Source organism: Tursiops truncatus, chromosome 3 (genome assembly GCF_011762595.2).
Source record: "Tursiops truncatus isolate mTurTru1 chromosome 3, mTurTru1.mat.Y, whole genome shotgun sequence".
Classification (NCBI taxonomy): domain Eukaryota; kingdom Metazoa; phylum Chordata; class Mammalia; order Artiodactyla; family Delphinidae; genus Tursiops; species Tursiops truncatus.
Window position 1 is genome coordinate 157,934,988 of NC_047036.1, and position 23,249 is coordinate 157,958,236.

At 47.2% G+C, this 23,249-nt stretch overlaps 1 protein-coding gene across 1 annotated transcript in view; it reads left to right on the forward strand.

Moving 5' to 3' along the window:
• LOC117311891 (cytochrome P450 4F2-like) overlaps positions 1 to 20,298 on the forward strand; it is a 70,357-nt gene extending 50,059 nt beyond the window's left edge. Inside the window, 5 exon segments of the mRNA XM_073801934.1 lie at positions 17,623 to 17,744; positions 18,489 to 18,801; positions 19,918 to 19,984; positions 20,167 to 20,212; positions 20,214 to 20,298. Of these exon segments, the coding sequence (XP_073658035.1) occupies positions 17,623 to 17,744; positions 18,489 to 18,801; positions 19,918 to 19,984; positions 20,167 to 20,212; positions 20,214 to 20,298 (633 nt within the window).
• Positions 20,299 to 23,249: the final 2,951 nt, after the last annotated feature.

Below are 23,249 nucleotides of genomic sequence, written 5' to 3' on the forward strand. Positions count from 1 at the left end.
TAAAGACCAACCACACACTAGAAAAAAAGACTTGCAAATCGCATATCTGACAAAGGATTTGTATGTAAAATGCAACAGTGGAAGGTAACAATCCAAGGAAAATTAATGGGCAAAAGATGTGAACAGGTGCTTTACCACAGAAGATATATGGATGGCCAATAGGCACATACAAAAATGTTCAACATCATTAGGGACATATCATTGCACACCCATAAGAATGGCTGGGGAAAAACTGACACCTCCAGGTGCCAGTGAGTATGGGCAGCAACCAGAACTCTCACACATTAATGATTGGAATTTTTTTTTTTTTTTTTCGGTACGCGGGCCTCTCTCTGTTGTGGCCTCTCCTGCTGCGGAGCACAGGCTCCAGACGCGCTGGCTCAGTGGTCATGGCTCATGGGCCCAGCCGCTCGGCGGCACGTGGGATCTTCCCGGACTGGGGCACGAACCCATGTCTCCTGCATCGGCAGGCAGACTCTCAACCACTGCGCCACCAGGGAAACCCAATGATTGGAATTTTAAATGATATAGACACCTATGGAAAACAGTATGGCGGTTCCTCAAAAAATTAAAAATAAAACTACCATATGATCCAGCATAATTGATATCTGGATCTCATAGAGATATCTGCACTCCCATGTTCACTGCAGCATTATTCACAATATCCCAGATATTGAAACGACCTTACTGTCCATAAGTGGAAGAATGGATGGAGAGGATATGATATATATATATACACATACATACATACAAAGAAGGAAAACCTGCTCGTTTGTGACAACATGGTTGGACCTTGAGTGCATTATGCTAAGTGAAATAAGTTAGAGAAAGACAAATACAAGCAGCCTTCCATATCTGTGAGTTCTGCACCTGCAGATTCAACAAGTCCCAGATCAAAAAGATTTAGGGGAGGGGGAAGTCCAAAAAGTTCCAAAAAGCAAAATCTGAATCTGCTGTGCACCAGAAATTATTTACATAGCATTTACATTGTATTTGGCATTATAAGTAATCTAGAGATGAGTTAAAGTATACAGGAGGATATGTGTAGGTTGTATGCAAATGCTACACTATTTTATATGAGGGATTTGAGCATCCCCAATTATTGGTATCCACGGGGAGTACTGGAACCAATCGCCCCATCCCTCGCAGATGCTGAGGGATAACTGTACTGTATGATATTACTTATATGTGGAATCTAAAAAAGACAAACTCAAAGATACAGAGTAGACAGTGATGGTTACCAGGGGTTGGGGAAACGGGGAGATACTGGTCAAAGGATACAAACTTACAGTTATAAGATTAACAAGTTTGGGGGTCTAATGTACAGTATGATGACTACAGCTAATGGTACTGTGTCAGAAACTTGAATGTTCCTGAAAGAGTAGATCTTAAATGTTCTGACCGCAGAAAATAAATGGTGAGTATGTGATGGGGTAGAGGTGGTAGCTAATACTATGTAGCATCACTTTCTAAGGTATAAATGTATTAAATGAACGTGTTGTACACCTTACATGGAAATGTTATGTGTCAATTATATCTCAATAAAGCTGGGAATTTTAATGAAATTAAAAATTTTAAGTGGCACACTTTGGAAAAAGTTTGGTTGTTTCTTCTAATGTTAAACGTACCCATGTAATATGACCCAGCCTTCCCATTCCAAGAGCAGTGAACGGTTGTACACAAATATTCATAGTAGCTTTATTCATGACAGCACAACATTGAAAACAATCCACATGTCCTCCAACTGGTGAAGAAAATGTGGCTCACCGTACTATGGAATATTACTTAGCCATAAAAAGACAAAGTATTGGGGTTTTCCTGGTAGCGCAGTGGTTGGGAGTCCGCCTGCCGATGCAGGGGACACGGGTTCATGCCCTGGTCCGGGAAGATCCCACATGCCGCGGAGCAGCTGGGCCTGTGAGCCATGGCCACTGAGCCTGCACGTCCAGAACCTGTGCTCCGCGATGGGAGAGGCCACAACAGTGAGAGGCCTGCGTACCAAAAAAACAAAAAAAATATTGATGCATGCAACATGAATGAATCATAAATATTTTGTGAGGTGAAAGAAGCCAGACTACAGGGATGGAGAATGGATCAGTGTTTGGCAGGAGGTGGGATGAAAAGTTTTTGACTATCAAGGGTGACTATGGTAGTGTGTTTACACAACGCTAGACATTTCAAATCTCAGAACTGTACACCAAACAGAGCAAACTTTACTTTTAGTAAATTTTGTAAATTGTAGGTCCAGGCCAGGACTCAGGCCAGGAGCCAGGAGGCCCCGACCAGCAGCAGGAGTAGCCACGGGGAGGCTGTCACCGGCCCGAGTCCCAGCCAGGACAGGCTCAGCTGCAGCATCCTGTAGGGCAGAGCGGTGGAGGGTGAGCTCCTGAAGGTGAGGAAAGGGGCACTGATGGTGAGCTGTGAGGCAGAGACAAATAGAGGGACAGGAACGAGGGAGTGAGGGGCAGGGATGGTGAGTGCTGGGGGCAGGGCAAGAAGGGCTCAGAGAAGGGAGGGAGACCCAGAGAAATCCAGAGGAAGAGAGATAGAGACAGACAGAGGAGTTAGTAACCGACTAGTATCCACTCATCTCCCAGGCCAGCTCCTTCCCTGGAGCCACGCTGCCTTGAGCAGTGGCCTTCCGCGCCCCGGGCCAGGACCCCCAGCCCTTAGACCCCCAGCCTGGCACCTTCTGTCAGGAGTGCCTTGTCCCACACAACTTCCTCTCCCCTCCTCTGGGGAAGGCTTTGTCTGACCCCTGACCTAGAGGAAGCTTCCAGGGGCCGGGCTAAGCCAGCCAATCCCTGCAGCCTGCTTACCTCCTCCCCACCTGGCAGCTGCCCAAATAGAAGGTGGAGGGAAGGGGTTACAGTGTTGTTGAGAGAAGCCTGTGAACCAGCTCAGGATCACACGGTGTGGACACTGGATCCTCAGGACTCAGCACCTCCCACGTAGGCAAGTTGGGGTGCAGGCAAAGGTGACTCAGGGCCCCCAAGTTCGCAGCCAGCCCTGCCCTTCCTAGGCCAGGGTGCAGCAGGTAAAAGCATGAACATTCAGGTGCCAGGTGAGCAGGGCAAACGTGGGCCGGGAGTGTGTCTGCCCCATTTCTTGTCATAGAATCAAGAAGCTCAGAGACGTGAAGCCTCTGCCCTCTGGGGCACACAGCCTGGCAGGAGTTCAAGTCTTTTCTCCAAGCAGCCCGGGGCCTGGGTGGAGACATGATTGCTGGGAGCGAGAACAGAGAACCCAGGCTGGTTGGGGATTACCTGCATCAGACTCAGGGAATAAAGGGCGCAGTCGGAAGAGGGCACCTCGTGGCATAAGGGGTAAGCCTGCAAGGGGCTGAGAGACAACAGGGTCTAGACAGGGGAGGGCGGAGCTGGGAGATCCTGAGTGGGCAGCCTCACTGTGACTGGGGGCTGTGCCGACCCTCTCCGGGCTCAGTGTTCCCATCTGGTAAATGGCATGTTGGATGAGAGACTGAGGAGGGACTGGGGAGGGTTCCACTGGAAGATGGGAAGGATCTGGAGCCCCAAAAAGATGGAATGAAGGAAAAGTGCTGGCAAGTAGTACTCGTGCTACTGAGTGCCCGTACTCCACATAGAGTAAGCCTACTCTGTGCAGACAACTGTATGTAGAGTGCCTACTCTGGGCTGGGTACCTCAAGAAGCATGCCTAAAGTGTGCGGCAAACGCTAGATTAAGCATGCCTACTCTGTGTCCGGTGCTCTATGTAAAGTGCATCTACTGTGTGTGAAGTACTCTGCATAAATCCTATCCACTTTATGCTAGGTCTTGTGCATAAAGCATGCCTCCTGTGTGCTGGGTAATCTATGCAAAGCACACCTCTTGTGTGTTGGGTGCTCTATGTAAATATGTCTACTGTGTGCCAGGTGCCCTACATAAAGCATACCTGCTGTGTGTCAAGTGCTCTACATAAAATAAACCTACTCTGTTCCAAGTACGTTACCTAAAGCATGCCTACTATATGCTAGATACTCTACCTAAAGTGTACCTACTATAAGCTGGGTACTCTAAACAAATCCCGTCTATTGTATCCCAGGTGTTCTACATAAAACATGCCTACTGAGTGCCAGACATACTACACAAAGAATGCCTGCTATGTGCTGGGCAGTCTACAAACATCATGCCTGCTCTGTGCCAGTACATTACATAAAGGGCTCTGTGTGTGTGTCAGGTGCACGACCTAAAGTAAACCCACAGTGTGTCAGATATTCTGCCAGCAAGATAATAAATCACCCTCCCCTCACTGGGTCAGAACTCTGGGATCAGGCAGAGAGACGCAAGTGATGGCAGGAGGGAAGATACCTATTCAACAGAAGAGAAAACAGAAGCTCAAAGAGGGCAAACCTCTAACCTAAGTTGCAGAGCTGGAAGGTACCCAGGTCTGTCCTACCACCAAGCCTAAGCCTTTTCCCTCTGCCAAGCTGCTTCACCCCCAACCATAAGGGACGATGCCCTATTAATCCAGGGACATTTATAATGGTGGAATCTCAGGCCATACGGTGACCCCAGTGGGGAGATGCCTTGAGGTCCTTGTATCATCTCATGGATCATCTTCCCACATCCAGGATGCACCACCCAATGGATCTAGAGCTCCCCTCCTGGCCCCCTCTGGATCCTGTCCAGAACTGCCCTGTGGGGTGGTCTCCGGTGACAGAGAACTTGAAGGGTGGGGCTCCTGGCAGAGCTACTGAGCAGGAGAGTGGGGGAAGGACAGTCTTCCTGACACTGGTAGCATGCTGGGGAGAACCCAAAACTTCTTCCACCTCAACACTGGCTGAGGGAATCAGATGGAGGATCCTAAAAACCTTAGTGGAGTGAGGTGCACCATCCCCGCCGAATCTCTACCACCTCCGCAGGGGTAGACTTTGCCTCCTGGCAGGTCCGTCCACATCATGGTCAGGTGGGCATGACCAGAATATAATAAACCAGGCAGGGTGCTGGGACACAGAGGAGAAAGATCCCCAGTGCCCAGATGGGTTCAGCTCACTTCAGACCTACTGTGTGCCGGGAATAGGCAGGCAGCCTGGATCAGGAACCGCAGCCACCGCACCAGCATTTCCCACATAAGCCACTGAAGCTGTTTTAAGCCCCTTAGGTATATTAATTTTTTTTTTCATTTTACAGATGAGGAAACTGAGACTGAAAATCATATGCGTGACTCACCCAAAGCCACAGAGCTCTTGGAATTAGTCCGTGCCCCAGGCTTTACATTGAATACCCTGAACCACTACGCTCTGCTCCTTCTGTATCTATAAATGTGCATTTCATTAGCAACACCTCCCAAGACGGTGGGAATCCTTAAAAGAGACAATGCATGTAAAACACACAGGACAGAGGAAGGGTTCAATAAACACAATCATTATTGCTGTTGTCATTGTTTTTGTTGTAAACATTCAACAGCGCTGCAAGATCAAACTCATGACCTGTGTTTACAGAAGAGGAGCAGGAGATTCAGAGAGCTGAAGCAACTTGCTCCACCCCCCAAGAGCAAATTAGGTAAATACAACAGTACAGGTGACAGCAAAGCCTGGCACACAGGACATGCTCATTAAATATCCGGGGAAGAAATATTTCTGAACTGGGGTTGGTTGAATCTGCAGATGCAGAATGCACAGACATGGAATTCTGCCTGTATTTGTCTTTCTCTCACTTATTTCACTTAGCATAATGCTCTCAAGGTCCACCCATGTTGTCACAAGCAAGCAGGTTTTCCTTCTTTCTCCTGGCTGAAGAGTATTCCATTGTATATGAACACCACATCTTCTTCATCCATTGATGAACAGTTAGGTTGTTTCCATATCTTGGCTATTGTGAATAATGCTGCAGTGAAGATGGGAGTGCAGATATCTCTATGAGATCCTGATTTCAATTTTGCTGGATCATATGGCGGCATTATTTTTAACTTCTGAGGAACCTCCATACTGTTTTCCATAGGTGTCCGTGTCATTTAAAATTCCTATCGTTCATGTGTGAGAGCTGTGGTTGCTACCCATACTCACTGGCACCTGGTGGTGTCAGTGTTCCCCAGCCATTCTTATGGGTGGGCAATGATATATCACTGTGATTTTAGTTGGCATTTCCTAATGACTAATGATGCTGAACATTTTTTCATGTGCCTATTTGCCATACATATATCTACTGTGGTAAAACACCTGTTCAAGTCTTTTGCCCATTAATTTTCCTTGGATTTTTACCTTCTATTGTTGGGTTTTACATACAAATCCTTTGTCAGATATGTGATTTGCAAGTCTTTTTTCCTAGTGTATGGCTGGTCTTTATCTTAAATTTCTTTCACAGAGCAAAATTTTAAAAGGTTTTTAAAGTGCAATTTATCAATGTTTTCTTTTTATGATTATGCTTATGGTGTTATACATAAGAACCCTTTGTCTAAACTAAGGTTACAAAGATTCTTTTCTATTTTTCATCTAAAAACTTTACAATTTTACATCATTTAGTTCTGTTAAATTTGTATAAGGTGTGAGGTATGTGTTGACTTTTTAATTTTGCATGTGGGTATCTAATTTTTCCAGTACCATTTATTGAGAAGGCTATACTTTGTGCATTGATTTGCCCTGCATGATTTTTTTTTAAATTTCTGGACTCTCTATTCTGTTCGAATGATTTATATGTCCAGTCTTTGACCAATATTGCACCGTCATGATTACTGTTGTTTTATAGTATGTCTTGAAATGGGTCTTGTAATCCTTCAACTACATTTTTCCTTTTCAGAAAATTTTGGCTATTCTAAAGTCCTTTGCATTTTCATGTAAATTTTGTGATCAGTTTCTCTATTTCTACAAAAAGTCCTCCTGGGATTGTGACTTCTTGAATTTGTAGATCAATTTGAGGAGACTTAACATCTTAACAATATTGAGTTTTTCACTCCATGAACATTGTATATCTCTCCACTAATTTGGGTCTTGTTGGATTTCTTTCACCAGTGTCTTGAAATTTTCATCCTAGAAATCATGCAAATATTTTGTTAGATTTATACCTGAGTATTCCACTTTTTGTGGTGAATGACACTTGAAAAATGGTATTTGAAAACATTTCCCAATTGTTTATTGCTAATGTACAGCAGGGTCAGCATTTTTTTCTGTGAAGACCCGTATAAGAAATACTTCATTGGCTGCAGGCCATATTCAGGAACTCCTTATCCTCTTCCTCCCCCTCTTTTGCAATCCTTTAAAAATATAGAACAATTCTTTGCTTGCATATCTTACAAAGACAGGCCATAGGCCAGCTTTCATCCATAGACCATAGTTTGCTGACCTCTGGAATATAAAAATAGAATTAATTTTTGTATGTTGACCATGTATCCTGAAGTCTATTGGATCATTTTCATCATAATAAAAATAATGTTTTTATTACCTCAATCTTAAAAAAAAAACCTTCCCTTGACCCCATTTTCCCATCAATTAATACATGATTTTTTTCCCCCACCATGGAGCTAACCCCTTCAAGAGTTATCCATACTTGGGTGTCAAATGTCTCCTCTTTCACTAGAAAAGGGCTTTGACTTTCCACTAAGGGCCATGATAGTGAATGAATGAGAGCGAGGGAGGAGGGGAGGCATGGAGCCTGTGGGGCCCCAGATGCTGCTGCACCTGTGTGTTTAATTCTCTATACACACCCCAGGCCTGGTCCAGTCACTGGCTGCTGTGGGGGTGTCTGTTCCTCTCCTGAGTGTGTTGGAGGCTCCTTCTGCTGGAAGATTCAGAAACAACAGGCTCTAAGAAATTCGGTCTCCATTAGTTCAATGTGTGTGTGTGGCTATGTGACTGTGTGTGACTGTGTGTAAGTGTATGTGTGACGGTGTGCACACACGTGTGAGCATGTGTATATGTGAGTGTATGCATGTAATTGCATGTGCACGTACATGCATGTATGTGTGCACGTGCATGCGTGTGTGTTTACATGAACATGGGTGTAAGAGTGTATATCTAACTGCAAGCACATGTGGGTGCATGTAATTGTGCTTGTGTGTGACCATGTGCACACAGTGTATATGTAATTGTGTGCATGTGTGGGTGTATGTATATTGGTAAGGGTGGGAGTGTATGTGTTTTGAAGTCACTGAACTGCTGTAACTGTCTGCACCAGTTGTGTTCCTTGCAACAACTACTGTGGGAGGCCTCTGGCCCTGTCCCCAGACCTCAGCCGTGCAGTGCAGACAGGACATTCTCCAGAAGTAATGCCCTTGTAAGCAGCTCTGACTAAGGACTGGTGGGTGTGTGTTCTCTGCTGTCCCCCAGGGGGACTGAGCCCCAGGTGCCCCCAGGTGTGAGCTTTCTGGCTAAAGTACCCTTTTCCTGCTGCCTTCCCTTCCCAGTCTCACTTCCACAGTGTTCAACTGGCATTTCCTGGGATTACCTCCCCAAGAAACAACTTGCAGTTGAATTCTTGCCTCAGGATCACCTCCAAAGAAAGTATTTGCACTTGAATCCTTGCACTGGGGTCTACTTCCAGAGAATGCAAACTAAGACACACACATAAACTTGCTCCTGCCATCCCCAAAGGCCTGTTATTATTCCCTTTCTGCTGAGAAGGAATGTGAGGCACAGAGAGGGCAAGTCACTTGCCCAAGGTCACACAGCTGGAGAGTGGCAAAGCCCAGGTTTGACCATGAGCCATCTTACCCCAAGCCCAGTGCTTACTCCTCTCCTGGGAGCCTCTTCCTTGCTAAGGGAGGAGGGAAAGAACAGGGGATGTTCCTAGCCTGCAAGATAGCTGATGTCTGTGCCAGGGGGACTTAGGGCTCATGGTTGGTGCCCTGTCCTCATTCTGTCACAAAATAAGAGAAAATGCCAATTATTCATGCTTGGTGCTGACCCTGAGCCAGGGAGTGCCGTTAGCACTTTTCTCATTTCAATTCATTTGATTTTCACAACCACCTTGTCAAAACCCTCAATTTTCAGGCAAGAAAACTGAGGCACATAAAGGTAAAGACACCTGCCAAAGTATCTCAGCTGGTCCTGATTTGAACCCTGGTACTTGGAGTCCTTGTTCTTAACCACGATGCCTTCTGGCTTCTCACAGGTCGTATATTTTGAGTGCTGCTGCATGCCAGGCATGGCACTAAGCATACAAGCATATAACACTAAGCATTTTTAAAAAAGAAATATAATTTGTGGGACCTCCCTGGTGGTCCAGTGGTAAATAATCCACCTTACAATGCAGGGGATGCGGGTTCAATCCCTGGTCAGGGAACTAAGATCCCACATGCTGCAGGGAAACTAAGCCTGTACGCCACAACTACTGAGCTCATGTGCCTCAACTAGAGAGCCTGTGTGTCTCAAATTACAGAGCCCACAAGCTCTGGAACCTGCGCGCCACAACTACAGAAAAGCCCGAGTGCCGCAGCGAAGAGCCCATGAGCCTTAACGAAGATCCTGCATGCCTCAACTAAGACCCGATGCAGCCAAAAACAAATAAAATGAATAAATAATAAATCTAAAATATATAAATATGTAATTTGTAATAACATAGATTAGTAATTATAACGAAAAATGCTTTGCAGGCTTCATCTAAGAAAAGGAAACAGTTGGGTAAATGTAGGCATTTAGCAGAACCATTCTTCCTCCTACTCTGCCCTCCCATTCCAGGTGTTGGGTATAATTTTTCAACTTTTTTCTGTGCCTACACGAGCATCGACACTCACATAACTGGATTGCTGAGGTGTCCCATCCATTTGCGGAATGTAATAGTCAGGTCCCGGCAGAGACCTCAGATGGGCTACATGAGAGTGGCATTAAGTAGGGGCCATTTACAAAGTATTGACTGTGTAAATAAGGAATGTTGCCTGCCATCTAGTTCTACTAGGATTAAATCATTAGCCACTGCAGTTGCTAATTCAGGACAGAGACCAGGATGAGGCACTCTGCACATTGGGAAAACAGGCTTTTAGATAGTTTAGATATTTAGGAAAAATTTTATGAGCCTGAATTCTTGCGTCTTCCCATGCTTAGAAAAGTACTAAAATTACTGAGAAATCTGTTCCTCACGACGACTACCATGCTGTATATTGGATTGCATGTACCCCTTAGCCAAAATCACATATATGCTGACCTCCTTCCTCACCTCTTTGGAGCAGTTCCTCAGAACTATCTGAGAGGCTGTCTCCTGGGCGACAGTCCTCAGTAATGTCCCTGAATAAAACTGAATCTCACTGCTCTGATGTTGTGCATTTTTTATTTCAGTTGACAGTGGGCCAAGGGAAACCATCAAGGCTAGTATAGCCCCCTGGGGCCTAGCATCAGCTGAGAGCTGACACCACCCCCGGGCCAGGTAGTAGCTGTTCCTGGAACCCAGAGGGATTAGCTGAAGCTGAAAGCAGCAGTGGCCTTTGGCAGAGGATGGATGTCTGTCCTCTAATCCCTTCCGACTGCCTGCAGGTGCCTTCCACTGACCAAACATCATCTCCTTCTCTGACTCGGGCTGCAGGTAGGTGGCCAGACTCCTATTGGAACAGGGAAGAACAAACCTGACTCCACAGTGGATCTAGTCCTTTGTCTCTAACCTTTGTGCTCTGTTGCCTGTGCTCAGTCGTGCTGCCTCTGCACCTTGTAAAAGAATGTTGCCTGTAGCCTGAAATGTACATGCTAGCCATTCTCGATGCTGTGCCTCCCAGGCTTGACTTTTAAAGGTATAAAACTTTTTATTCATATAGAGAGATAAAAAGGTGTGGCACAAAGAATAACATTTGTTTTATTAGAGGTTTACAGGAACATTGTGACTGGACCTCTGTAGACAGCTGCAAGAGCAAAGGATTCCGGCATCAAGAAGCCTGCAACAACCTGTCACACCCCCAACCCCCCTTTTAACATGAAAGAAGCCTGAATTCTATCTTGGTTAGAATGGTTCTTTGGGACACTAGTCCACCAATTCCTTGGTCTTCTGGCTTTCGGAATAAGGTTACCGTTCCTTGCCCCAAAACTCCTCTTGATGCCTGTCATGCATCAAGCAGTATGAGCTTGGACTCGGTAGTAAGGCCACCTCCTCAGGGAGGCCCTCCCTGATTGCCCTGTCCAGAACAGCCCCCTTGGTCACTTTCTAGCATGTCTCATGCTGTTCATTTCCTTCATTTCTGCCACCACCTGACGTGCTTATTTCCAATTGGCTTCTCCCATGAGACATGAGCACATAATCCAGAGACCTTGTCTGTCTTGTTCATCTCGTGTTTTGGGCCCCAGCAGTGTGCCTGGTACAGATTGGGTGGTCAAGCACAGTTTGCTGTTGAGTAATGAACTACCTGGGAGGTATAAATCCACCTCTCCATTTACAGAGGGGGACATGAGGCTTAGAGAGGGCAATTGACTTGCCCAAGGTGACACAGCCAGGAAATGGCAGAGTTGGGATTTGAACTTAGTTCTGCTGAATCCAGAACTTGTTCCTTTCCTTCCTAACAGCTGAGGAAAGGAAAGGTAAAACTCCAGCCAGCAGGCAGCCTGCATGCTTGTTCTAGAGACCCCACGTGGATTCCCGGGAGGCGTGTCTTTATGATGACACGAAATAACTGCTCATCTGTTTTGTGTGCCAGTTATGTGTTCCTCACTGTGCCAAATCCTTATTTCTTAAATTGTGTTTTAGTTATAGAGACTCCGATTCTACTTCCTCCAATTCCACCATGACATGTGGATTCTTCTGGATTTTTTTTCAATGCATATACACACATGCGCACACACACAAACATTTGTAAGTTTTGTTTATAAATGCAAACTTTATGCACATACTATTTTGAAACATACTTTTCCCTACTCTCTCTGCCTGTGTCTAATAGGACGCTTGCAACTCTCTGTGAGGTCTTATCAGGCCCATTTGACAGACATGAAGAGTGAGGTTTAAAGGGTTGATGGGCTGTGCCCAAGCTAGTGACTCACAGTGACCACCGTCGCTGGTCTGGCACAGGCTTGCCCACTGCCTGACTCTGGGTTTGGGTGGAAGGACCACTGGAGAAGGGGCAGGGGGTGAGTGGCTTCCCTCCTTCCAACACTGGCTGGGGGACATTCCATAAGGCAGGCTTGTGTGATTCGGCATCTGGGATATTACTTGTTTGATGATGCTCTAGAACATCCCCAATGATGAACAGAAGGTCCCCACCTATGGTTTCCTGCTCCAGTGCTGGTTCCCTTTCCCCTTCTACTGAAACCACACACCTTGTGTCAGGACTTACTGAAACATAGGTTCTTTTGTCTCGGTGCAGAAGGAATTCGGTGAGAGGCAACTGTCCGGACAACTAAGTAGTTTTTATAAATGAAAGAAAAGTGGGGATGGGGAGAAGACCACCTTCTTCCTCATTTTTTGAGTAGACATCAAGCTTTCATCATTAACTCCTCCTACATATCGGGTGGGGGAGTTTTTGACCCTATACGGCCCAACTGGGACTGTCATAGAGCTATGTAAATGAGCAGAAGGGTGGCAACATATGCAAATTTATGGTGAGTCATCTCAGGTTTCAGGATAATGTCACCTTTCCCCTAGTTTCTTTCACCTTTCCCCTAGTTTCTTTCACCTTTCCCCCATATTCCTATGTAAGCCACTGCAAGAAAGCAGTTTTTCAGGGTCCATTGTCTTGCAGACCTCACAAGGCCAATGCAGTCTTGTTACCATTGTTCTGTGGTACACCTCGTTCCTAATCATATAGATTAGTGACCTAAGTAAGTCTGTTTCGTTTTAAAGTGTTACCCTTGTTGTTTAGCTACCAGATGTTCTGGGCATTTCCTGGTTGATGTCTAACTTACGGTGATCTCCCGAAGTCCTTCTCTATCTATCTTCCCCTAGTAGGATTTCTGAACTAGCTGTGCAACTAACCTACTCTGTCCCTATCACTACCACCTGATCTAGGAACCAGAGGTAGACCCTGCCCTAGTAATGGCTGCAGAGACCTGCTAGGGTTTGAGTATCTGGTCACAGTTAGCGAAAGCTCCAAACCCGCTTATAGCTTCCATATGGGGCCAGAATTTGCTGGCCACTTTGGCCTCCCCAAGGAGCAATTGCATGATCTCGCATGTTAGCCCCAGGGTCAAAAACTGCTCGTCTTTCTGTGTAGCCTGGGTGTTCCACCCAGTGTCTGTTCTTGGAGTCCTTCCCTCCTCATTCAGGTCTCTGCCCACCCTGACCCCTGGACTAAGGTAGAATGTTCTCCAGGCACATAACTCACCACTGTCTGACAAGTCATTGATTATTTATCGCTCACCACCCATCTCCTCACAAGATGTAAGCCCCTTGACAGCAGGAAGAGGTCTGCAGTGCTCACTACTGCATTCCTCGTGCCTAAAATAGTGTCCAGTACATAATAAGTGATCAGTAATCATGGTTGTATGTATGAACAGCTCTGGAAGGTATAGATTTTTCTCTTTATTTTATCACCGAAAAAGCCCTCTGAGAATTAGAGGGGTTGTGCTCCCTGCCTCCTTTGCAGAATCCAGACTCAGGAGTCTTAAAGCAACACTTCCTAAAACTTGAAGAAGTGCACCCAGTTCCCCTGCAGATCTGTTTAGATGCAATTCTGAGTCAGTATTTTGGGTGAGGATGTGAGATTCTGCATTTACTGCAAACTGTCAGGTGATGCAGATGGTGGGATGGTGGAGGTTTGAGGAACACAATATTAGCACCAGCAACTTAAAACCCCCTGCTGCAAACCTTTCTCTCTTCCCCAGATATTTAATGAGCACGTACTATGTGCCAGGCTTTGCTGTCACCTGTACTGTCATATTTACCTAATTCGTTGGGAGGCTGGAGCAAGTTGCTTCACCTCTCTGAATCTCCGGCTCTTCTTCTGTAAAAATGGGCTCATGAAATTGATCTTGCAGGGCTGTTGGATGATTACATCAACAACGACAACAACAGCAACAATAACAATGACTTGCATTTATTGAGCTCTTCCTCTGTCTTATGTGTTTTCCATGCATTGTCTCTTTTAATGATTCCCACCATCTTGGGAGGTGGTGCTCATGAAATGCCCATTTACAGATATGAAGGGAGAGCTTCATGGTTCAGGGTACGCAGTGTGAAGTCTGGGGCACAGCCCGTTTCCATCACCTGTGTGACTTTGGGTGATTCACTCGTGTAGTTTTCAGTCTCAGTTTCTCATCCGTAAAATGAAAAAAAAATGTTCATATACTTTAAAGACTTAAAACAGCTTAGTGACTTACGTTGGCAAATGCGGGTGCGGTGGTTGCGGTTCCTGCTCTAGGCTGCCTGCCTGCCTATTCCCGGCACACAGTAGGTCTGAAGTGAGCTGAACCTCTCTGGGCACTGGGGCTCTTTCTCCTCTGTGTCCCAGGACTCTGCCTGATTTATTATATTATGGCCTTGTCTGCCTGACCCTGATGTGAAATGGACCTGCCAGGAGGCAAAGTCTACCCCTGCGAAGGGGGACGAGATTCTAGGGGGAGGGTGCACCCCACCACACTGAGGGCTTTAGGATCCTCCACCTGAATCCCCCAGCCAGTGTCGAGGTGGAAGGAGTTTCGGGGTCTCCCCAGCATCCTACCAGTGTCAGGAAGACTGTCCTTCCCCCACTCTCCTGCTCAGTAGCTCTGCCAGGAGCCCCACCCTTCAAGTTCTCTGTCACCGGAGACCACCCCACAGGGCAGTTCTGGACAGGATCCAGAGGGGGCCAGGAGGGGAGCTCTAGATCCATTGGGTGGTGCATCCTGGATGTGGGAAGATGATCCAACTGATGACACAAGGACCTCAAGGCATCTCCCCACTGGGGTCACCATATGGCCTGAGATTCCACCATTATAAATGTCCCTGGATTAATAGGGCATTGTCCCTTATGGTTGGGAGGGGAGCAGCTTGGCAGAGGGAAGAGGCTTAGGCTTGGTGATATGACAGACCTGGGTACCTTCCAGCTCTGCAACTTAGGTTAGAGGCTTGTTCTCTTTGAGCCTCAGTTTGCTCTTCTGTTAAATAGGTATCTTTCCTCTTGCTATCACTTGCGTCTCTCTGCCTGATCCCAGGGTTCTGGCCCAGAGCACTGAGGGGAGGGTGATATATTATCTTGCTGGCAGAACATCTGTGGATTACTTTATGTAGAGCACCCGGCACACAGAGTATTCTATGTACGATACCTGGCACGCAGTAGGAATACTTCATGCAGCACCCAGGTCATAGTAGATGCTCTTTGCATAGTACGTTGGGCACTCAGTAGGCATGCTTTATGTTGAACACCTGGGATACAGGAGACAGGATTTGTGTATAGTACCCAATGTAGAGTAGTTACACTTTATGTAGAGGACCTGGCATATAGTAGGCATGCTTTATGTAAAGTTACTTCTCACAGAGTAGGATTACTTTATGTAGAGTACCTGACACACAGTAGGTGTGCTTTATGTAGGGCACCTGGCACAGAGTAAGCATACTTTACATAGAGAGTCCAGCACACAGTAGGTGCATTTTACAGAGTACCCAGCACATAGTAGGTACGCTTTACATAGGGTTCCTGGCACATAGTAGGTGTGCTTTATGTAGAACATCTGGCATAAAGTAGACAAGATTTATGCAGAGTACTTGGCACACAGTAGATGCACTTTCTGTAGCATACCTGGAACATAGTAGGCACAATTTATGTAGAGTTTCTGACACACTGGGGGCATGTTTTTCTGAGGTACCCAGCACACAGTAGGCCCTCTTTACATACAGTTGTCTGCACAGACTAGATTTACTTTATGTGGAGTACTGGCATACAATAGCAAGAATACTAACTGCCAGCCCTTTTCCTTCACTCCATCTTTTTTGGGGCTCCTGATTCTTCCCATCTTTCCATGCAATCCTCCGCTGTCCACCTCTCAGGATTTCATCTGAGGTCCCATTTCCCAGATAGGAAGACTGAGCCCAGAGAGGGTCGGGACAGCCCACAGTCACAGTGAGGTTGCCCACTCCGTGTCTCCCAGCTCTGCTCTTCCCTGTGTGGACCCTGTTCTCTCAGCCCCTCACAGCCTTACCCCTCCTGTCTCCAGGTGCCCTCTTCCGATTGGGCCCTTTATCCCCTGAAGCTGATGCAGGTAACCCCCAGCCAGGCTGGAGTCTCTGTTTCTGCTCCCAGCAGTCATGTCTCAATCCAGGCTTTCGGTTGCTTGGAGGCAGGGCTCGAACTCCTGCCAGGCTGTGTGCCCCAGAGGCCAGAGGCTTCGTGGTTCTGAGCTTTCTTTGATTCTATGCCAAGAAATGGTGTATGACGTCCTCCTGGCCCACATGTGGAAATGAGCACCGGAGATGTTTGCCCTGCTCACCTGGCACCTGAATGTTCATGCTTTTACCTGCTGTACCCTGGCCTTGGAAAGGCAGGGCTGGCTGTGAACTTGGCATCCGGAGTCACCTTTGCCCATCCCCTAACTTGTTAACATGGGAGGTGCCGAGCCCTGAGGATCTAATTTTCACACTGTGACCCTGAGCTGGTTTACAGTCCTCTCTCAATAACGGTCTAGCTCCCTTCTTCTCACCATCTATTTGGACAGCTGCCAGGTGGGGAGGAGGTAAAGAGACTGTGGGAGTTGGCTGACTCAGCTAAGCCCAGCCTCCCCTCGTTCAGAGGTCGAGCCAGGGAAAAAGGCCTCCCAGGAGGAGGGCAGAGGAAGTTGTATGGGATAAGCGGCTCTTGACAGAAGGTGCCAAGCTGGGGGTCAAGGGGCTGGGGGTCATAGCCTCGGGTGGGGAAGACCACTGCCCAAGACAGTGGTTCCAGGGAATGAACTGGCCTGGGAAATGAATGGATACCAGTGGTAAGCACACACACACACACACACACACACACACACACACACACACACACACACACACACACACACACACAGTGAAGGTTGTGATTTTTTTCATACTTGGGAGCTGCAAGTGAGCTTGTTACTGTTTCATCGATTTGGCCAGAAGACATGAGACTCCTGGGTCAGAAACCAAGGACAGTTTATTACCCTCAGTGCAACAAAGAGCACGTGCTTCTCATTGGTTTGCATTCTTCCTCCAAGTCACCAAATCCCATGCGGATGACACAGGTGGGCTTCTATAGATGCCAGTCATGTAGCATGTTGTGTTATAGCAGGGAGGAGTATAGGTTTAGGGACTCTGTGACTTTTATAGTTATTAGAAGCGAGCTTGATATTTGTCCAAGGGGAGACATAACCTCACTCCTCGAGGTTGTTTTCTACAAATACAACTCTGAGAAATGGCCCAGGTAAAGAACATAGGAGTCTTGCAATTTTTTTTGGCATACCCAGCATTAAAGGGCAGGGGTGCTCAGGGCGCATGGAAAACAACCTCTCTCAATATAGGGGATATTTTCCTAATTAATTTATAAAAATGATGATGATGAAAGCTAACATTTGTTGTGCACTTACTTTATTCATTAACTTTACCAAGGATACAGAGTGTAGAAGGAAGAGCCAAGATCAAAAACCCACATCTCCTAACTCCGAGCCATGGGGACTTCAGGTCCTAACAGTAACAACTTTTACTCCTACCCAAGCCTGGTCTTCCCTGGGGATGGCTGCCTGGGGCCAAGAGGCAGGGTCTGGGGGAGCCCATCAGGTGGTTGGGATTGGGTAGGGGCTCAGAGGAGGCAATTCCCAGTCCTAACCCTGTCCCCTTCTCTGTCCAGGCCAAGTGGCAGCGCTTAGTCACAGAGGGCCACACCCATCTGGATGTGTTTGAACACATCAGCCTCATGACCCTGGACAGTCTGCAGAAATGCGTCTTCAGTTTTGACAGCAATTGCCAGGAGTAAGTCTCAGCCCAGGGCCTGGGTACATGAGCCATAGACCCAAGGGAGTAGATGGGGGAGGGAGGACTGACCAGGGAAATCAGGAGGGCCTTCCTGGAGGAGGTGGGTCAAAGCTCGATATTGAAGGACAGGGAAAGGGAAAGAGGAGTGATCATTTCAGGTCGGTAGAACTGTTTGATAAGGGCCAGGAGCCTAGAACGATCAAAGTATGTGCAACCGTGAGGAGACACCTTGGAAATAAGTTTGGAGGTGTGGGCAGGGTTATATCTTAAGGACATTCTGAAGCCAGACAAAGAAGATATGAACTTTATTCCGAGGTTTCCAGGGAGCCATGGAAGGTGTTTGATCAAATGAGGGTCGTGGTCAAAGCTAAGCTTGGACATCTGACTCAAGAGAAAAATGACCATAATGTAGACAGTGGACGGTGTTGACATTGGATGTAAGGAGAATAGAGAAGGGACTGGGCCATTGACCAGCTAGCAGAGGATAAGTTCTGAGCCGTGTGGACAGTTTGGGGAAGGAGAAGGGGCAGGTACTGGCTGAGAGACAGAGGGGAGAAGCATGATATCTAAGCTGTGCTCTGGGTGCCTGGGGCATGGAGGCAGCTCACAGAGATGGGATGTAGGAGAGAAGAGTCTGGGGAGTCTCATGTCCTGGCTCCACCCCACACTGTGTCTGTGGGCCATCTGTTCTTGGAGACTCAGTTTCCCGAAGGGAGGTAGCTCCCGGCTTCTGGGTTTCAGGTGTTTTATGTTGTTGGCTTCCTTCATGCTCTCATCCTGCAGGAAGCCCAGTGAATATATCGCTGCCATCTTGGAGCTCAGTGCCCTAGTGGCAAAGCGGCACCAGCAGATCTTCCTGAACGTAGACCTCCTGTACTACCTCACCCCCGACGGGCGGTGCTTCCGCAGGGCCTGCCGCCTGGTTCACGACTTCACAGATGCTGTTATCCGGGAGTGGCAGCCTACCCTCCCCAGTCAAGGCATTGATGACTTCCTCAAGGCCAAGGCTAAGGCCAAGACCTTGGACTTCATTGATGTGCTCCTGCTGACCAAGGTAGGCTCCTCTAGTATCTGAGTAGAAGTATTAGAATGGACCTCGATTTGATCAAAGAGCTTGGATGGGATGCAGAGGGTACTGGGGAGCCATGTGAGGTGCTTGAGGGAGGGATGGGTCAGGGATAAGTTTTAGAGGTGAGTGTGTGGAATCCCCCTGCAGGGGATGGCTGAGTCTGAACCTTGAAGGCCTGAGATTTTACTCTACTTCCAAGTTAATGTTAGTCTACGTGTGTGTGTGTGTGTGTGTGTGTGTGTGTCTGTTGTTGTTGTAGTATACATACAGAACCCTGGATCAGAGCAGAGCATTTATTTCTCCCAGCAGTAACAGTAGCCAGAGTGGAATTTAGCTCTTTTTCCCCATCCCCAAATTCTTCTGAGGGCTCCATGCTGCTTTTACCTGTCTATGCAGCCATGGTTGCATCACGGGAGAATTACCTCCAGATATTGAAATTTGGAACTTATACAGGACAGCTGATATATCTGCCCATTCTTCTGTATGGAGAATAGGGATAGGGATAGGGATAGGGATAGAGATATGGAGAGAGTAGAGAAGGGAAGAGAAGAGAAGAGGAGAGTAGAGGGGAGGGAGGAGAGGAGAGGAGAGGAGAAAAGAAAGAGAAGAGAAGAGAAGAGGAGAGAGAGATTGTTCTGGAGCTTAAACAAATCCTCTTTGGTGAGAAGGCAAAGTCTATAGGTTCTATAGGTTTATAACCCATTCCTTATCTCCAGGAGACATAAAGAATCTCTGTATTTACTATCCTAGCATGTGAGCAAATGGCTTTGGGGCCATGCTCAATCTCTAGCTTCCAAGGCAAGTTGCCATTCAATCATCCCATAACCCGGGTTGCCAGCAATTTTTTCTCAGAAATTCCTCTTCATGAGGAAACATGAAAATATTTATGGACCATTGATTCTTTTCACCAGGGAAAACACAGGAGACGAGGAGATCAAGGAGGAGACCTACGGGGTGGGGCCTCTGGTGACAGAGGGAAGTCTAGGATTTCAGGGTGGGCTTGGGGTTCTGGGTGGATGATGGAGGTTCAGAGATTTTCTCAGTTTAGGCTCAGGGGCCCTCAGTGCTAGTGTGATTCTGCAGATCTTGCTTTCTCTCCAGGATGAAGATGGGAAGGGATTGTCAGACGAAGATATCCGAGCTGAAGCTGACACCTTCATGTTTGAGGGTGAGGGTCCCAGTGTGGGACTACAGAGGAGACATGTGTCTCTCCATCCCAGGGACTTGGTGTGTGGACCCTGGACCACGCCATCCCTCCCCATCCTCCCCATGGGCCTTCCTGTGAAGGTGCTGTCCACCCTCTGGTGCTGAAGTAGCCCAGATATCCAAGCCTTTCTGGATGCTCTTCAGGCCATGACACCACAGCCAGCGGCCTCTCCTGGATCCTGTGCAACCTTAAAGCACCAAGAATACCAGGAACGCTGCCAGCAGGAGGTGGGAGAGCTCCTCAGGAACCGTGAGCCTAAGGAGATTGAATGGTGAGTGCAAGTCCTCCTGGTGTTTTTATGAGCCCCTCTCATTGGCCTTGCTCCCTGGCTGGGGAAGAGAGAAAATATTTTTGTGGATTCTGTCATTACTGCTTAGTGGGAATAGGAGCAGAGCTCTGAGGCAGGGTCTAGTACTCAGCATGGGTAGCAGGACAAAGTTGCAGGCTTTTGGGACAGAAACCTGGATTTCTGAGATAATTAGCAACAATGTGTGAGCGCAGATATTGCCAGTTAGCACATATTCAGTAAGTGAACTTCCCCTCCACTCTCTTACTTTTCTCTCTGAAATCACATGTTTTCAAACATCTTCATTCCCGGGCTTCCCTGGTGGCGCAGTGGTTGAGAATCTACCTGCCAATGCAGGGGACGTGGGTTCGAGCCCTGGTCTGGGAAGATCCCACATGCCGCGGAGCAACTAGGTCCGTGAGCCACGATTACTGAGCCTGCGCGTCTGGAGCCTGTGCTCTGCAACAAGAGAGGCCGCGATAGTCAGAGGCCCGCGCACCGCGATGAAGAGTGGCCCCCACTTGCCGCAACTAGAGAAAGCCCTCGCACAGAAACGAAGACCCAACACAGCCATAAATAAATAAATAAATAAAATTAAAAAAAAAAAAAAGAATGATCCATGCTTTAAAAAAAAAAAAAATTCATTCCCTGGGTGAACATTTCCTCCTCCACATTTTCCCTTAGTGACCAGTAGATGTCTCCATCACAGCCTTTCACATCGTGCTTTGGCTGCTGGGCTATGCATGTGGGACTGGGCGTGATTCACCTCTGGGTCCCCAGGGCCTAATAACAGTGCTGGACACACAGTAGTGACTCAATATATGTCTCTTGTCTTACAAGAGTTCCATGGCAAGAATTCTCCTATTGTCCAGAGTCCAGACTCTCAAGCCTGAGGTTGAATGTCCTATAATAACACACAGAGTTTCTGGTGGCATAGTAAGTGGCATATATTGTGTTCATATGAACACAATTAATCACCAGAACCACCCTGGCAGCTAAAGTCTGTTATTACACCCAGCTTGTAGATGAAGAAATGGAAGTTTAGAAGTTTGAGTAACTTTTCTCTGAGGTGAATGGCCTGTTGGTGATGGAGCAGGCACAGTGGGTGGCAGGCTTCACAAGACCTCACACCAGTGGGGGAGAATCTCTGCCCATGCCCAGGTAATCAGGTGAGTCAAGAATCTCAGGGTAAAGTATCTTTATCCACTCTCATGTGCTGGGTACTAGGTACACTTGAGTAGTTTGACCGATAGTGGGTAGAGGAAGCTTAGGATCCTCATAACCCTTGGGACCCCTCCTGGACTCTCATGGTCATTTGCCATCTCACCCCTAAAGTGATGAGTGATTCAACCTCCTCACTCCCCAGTCCTAGAAGCTTTGACTATCATAGCACCCTTGTGAGTCTGTGTATATCGATCCTAGACCCATTGCCCACTGCTCAGCAGAATGAAAAGCTGCCCCGGGATGAGCTCTGGAAGTCTTGTTGCCTGGCAATGACCTTGATGCTGCTTCTGTTGTTCATTATCCTTGGTTTGGTCCTTGCCAAGGGTGAGGTGACCAGACCATTGGGATCAGAAGGAAACAGGCCCATAGTCTTCAGTCTACAGACATGGGTCTTACGGGGCTAGGGTAGAGAAGGAGTAGCAGGGGTGGGTGGGTTGCATTCCTGGTCAGCAGGATTTTAGAAGTAAACTATCTTCCCCCTCTCAGCCTGGAGGATTTTTAAGGTGGGAGGAAGAACCAAGAAGTGGTCCAAAGGTCTAGAACATATCACTTTGTTTCCCCCACTCTTGCTGTCCGTATGTCAGCTGCAGAATGAACTGAAGCAACTGGACATCAAATGTGAGTGCTGACAGGAATGATGGGATTACTCCCTTCCCCCACCCCCACATATCAGACTTTTCTCCTTCCTGGTTCTTAACCAGCTTTTCTTCATGAGTCTGTTAGTCTTACAAGAGCTGGCAGATGCTGGATGTAAATGGGACATCATTTGGGAGAAATGTTGCAACAGATGGAGTATGTGTGGGCAGGTAATGGTAAGCAGTCAGGGGACAGAGTTGGATGATGGGGAGTAAGGTTCGGGAGACGGATATTGGGTTTTCTTCACCACGGTTAACAGTACCAATCCTGGCAGTATATCAGTGTGTGATGGACATTTTAACCAATGCCTCCCCCCTGCCCCCGTTATAGTTGATGTTAACACAAAGTTTGAGGCATGCTACATTGCATTATGTTACCTTCTGATAATGCCCATCTCTGGAATGGATACATGGAAAGCTAGCGTGCTCCCTATTGCAAAGTGTCAAGGATGCAGGAGGTGGGTTGTATTCAAACCATTTTGCCTGACTGAAGGCTCGATTCAGTGGCCAGCACAGCTACCAGTCGCAGCAGAGCTGACCTGTTTCCCATCCCCAAGGAGTCTCCTGAGACGTCTGCCCCAAGGACTTTCTTGAATTTGGTGTCTCCTGATATAACTTTTCTACAAGCAAAGACTTCTGGGTCAAGGCCAAGAATCACTGGGCTGAGGAGTGTGCTCATCTGGTCATCATCAACAACCAAGCAGAGAAAGTAGGAAGTGGGGAAGGAATTTGGGAATCTTTCCAAATCACGGCAATGTCATGTCCCTGTCCGCTGCATAATCCAGTGCATTTATTCTGTCCATAATAATATACATTCACTGTCTTGACATGTAGAGCTGGTCACCATTCATTTTTTTTTTCTTTTTAACATCTTTATTGGAGTATAATTGCTTTACAATGGTGTGTTAGCTTCTGCTTTATAACAAAGTGAATCAGTTATACATACACATACGGCCCATATCTCTTCCCTCTTGCATCTTCCTCCCTCCCACCCTCGCTATCCCACCCCTATAGGTGGTCACAAAGCACCGAGCTGATCTCCCGGTTCTATACGGCTGCTTCCCACTAGCTATCTATTTTA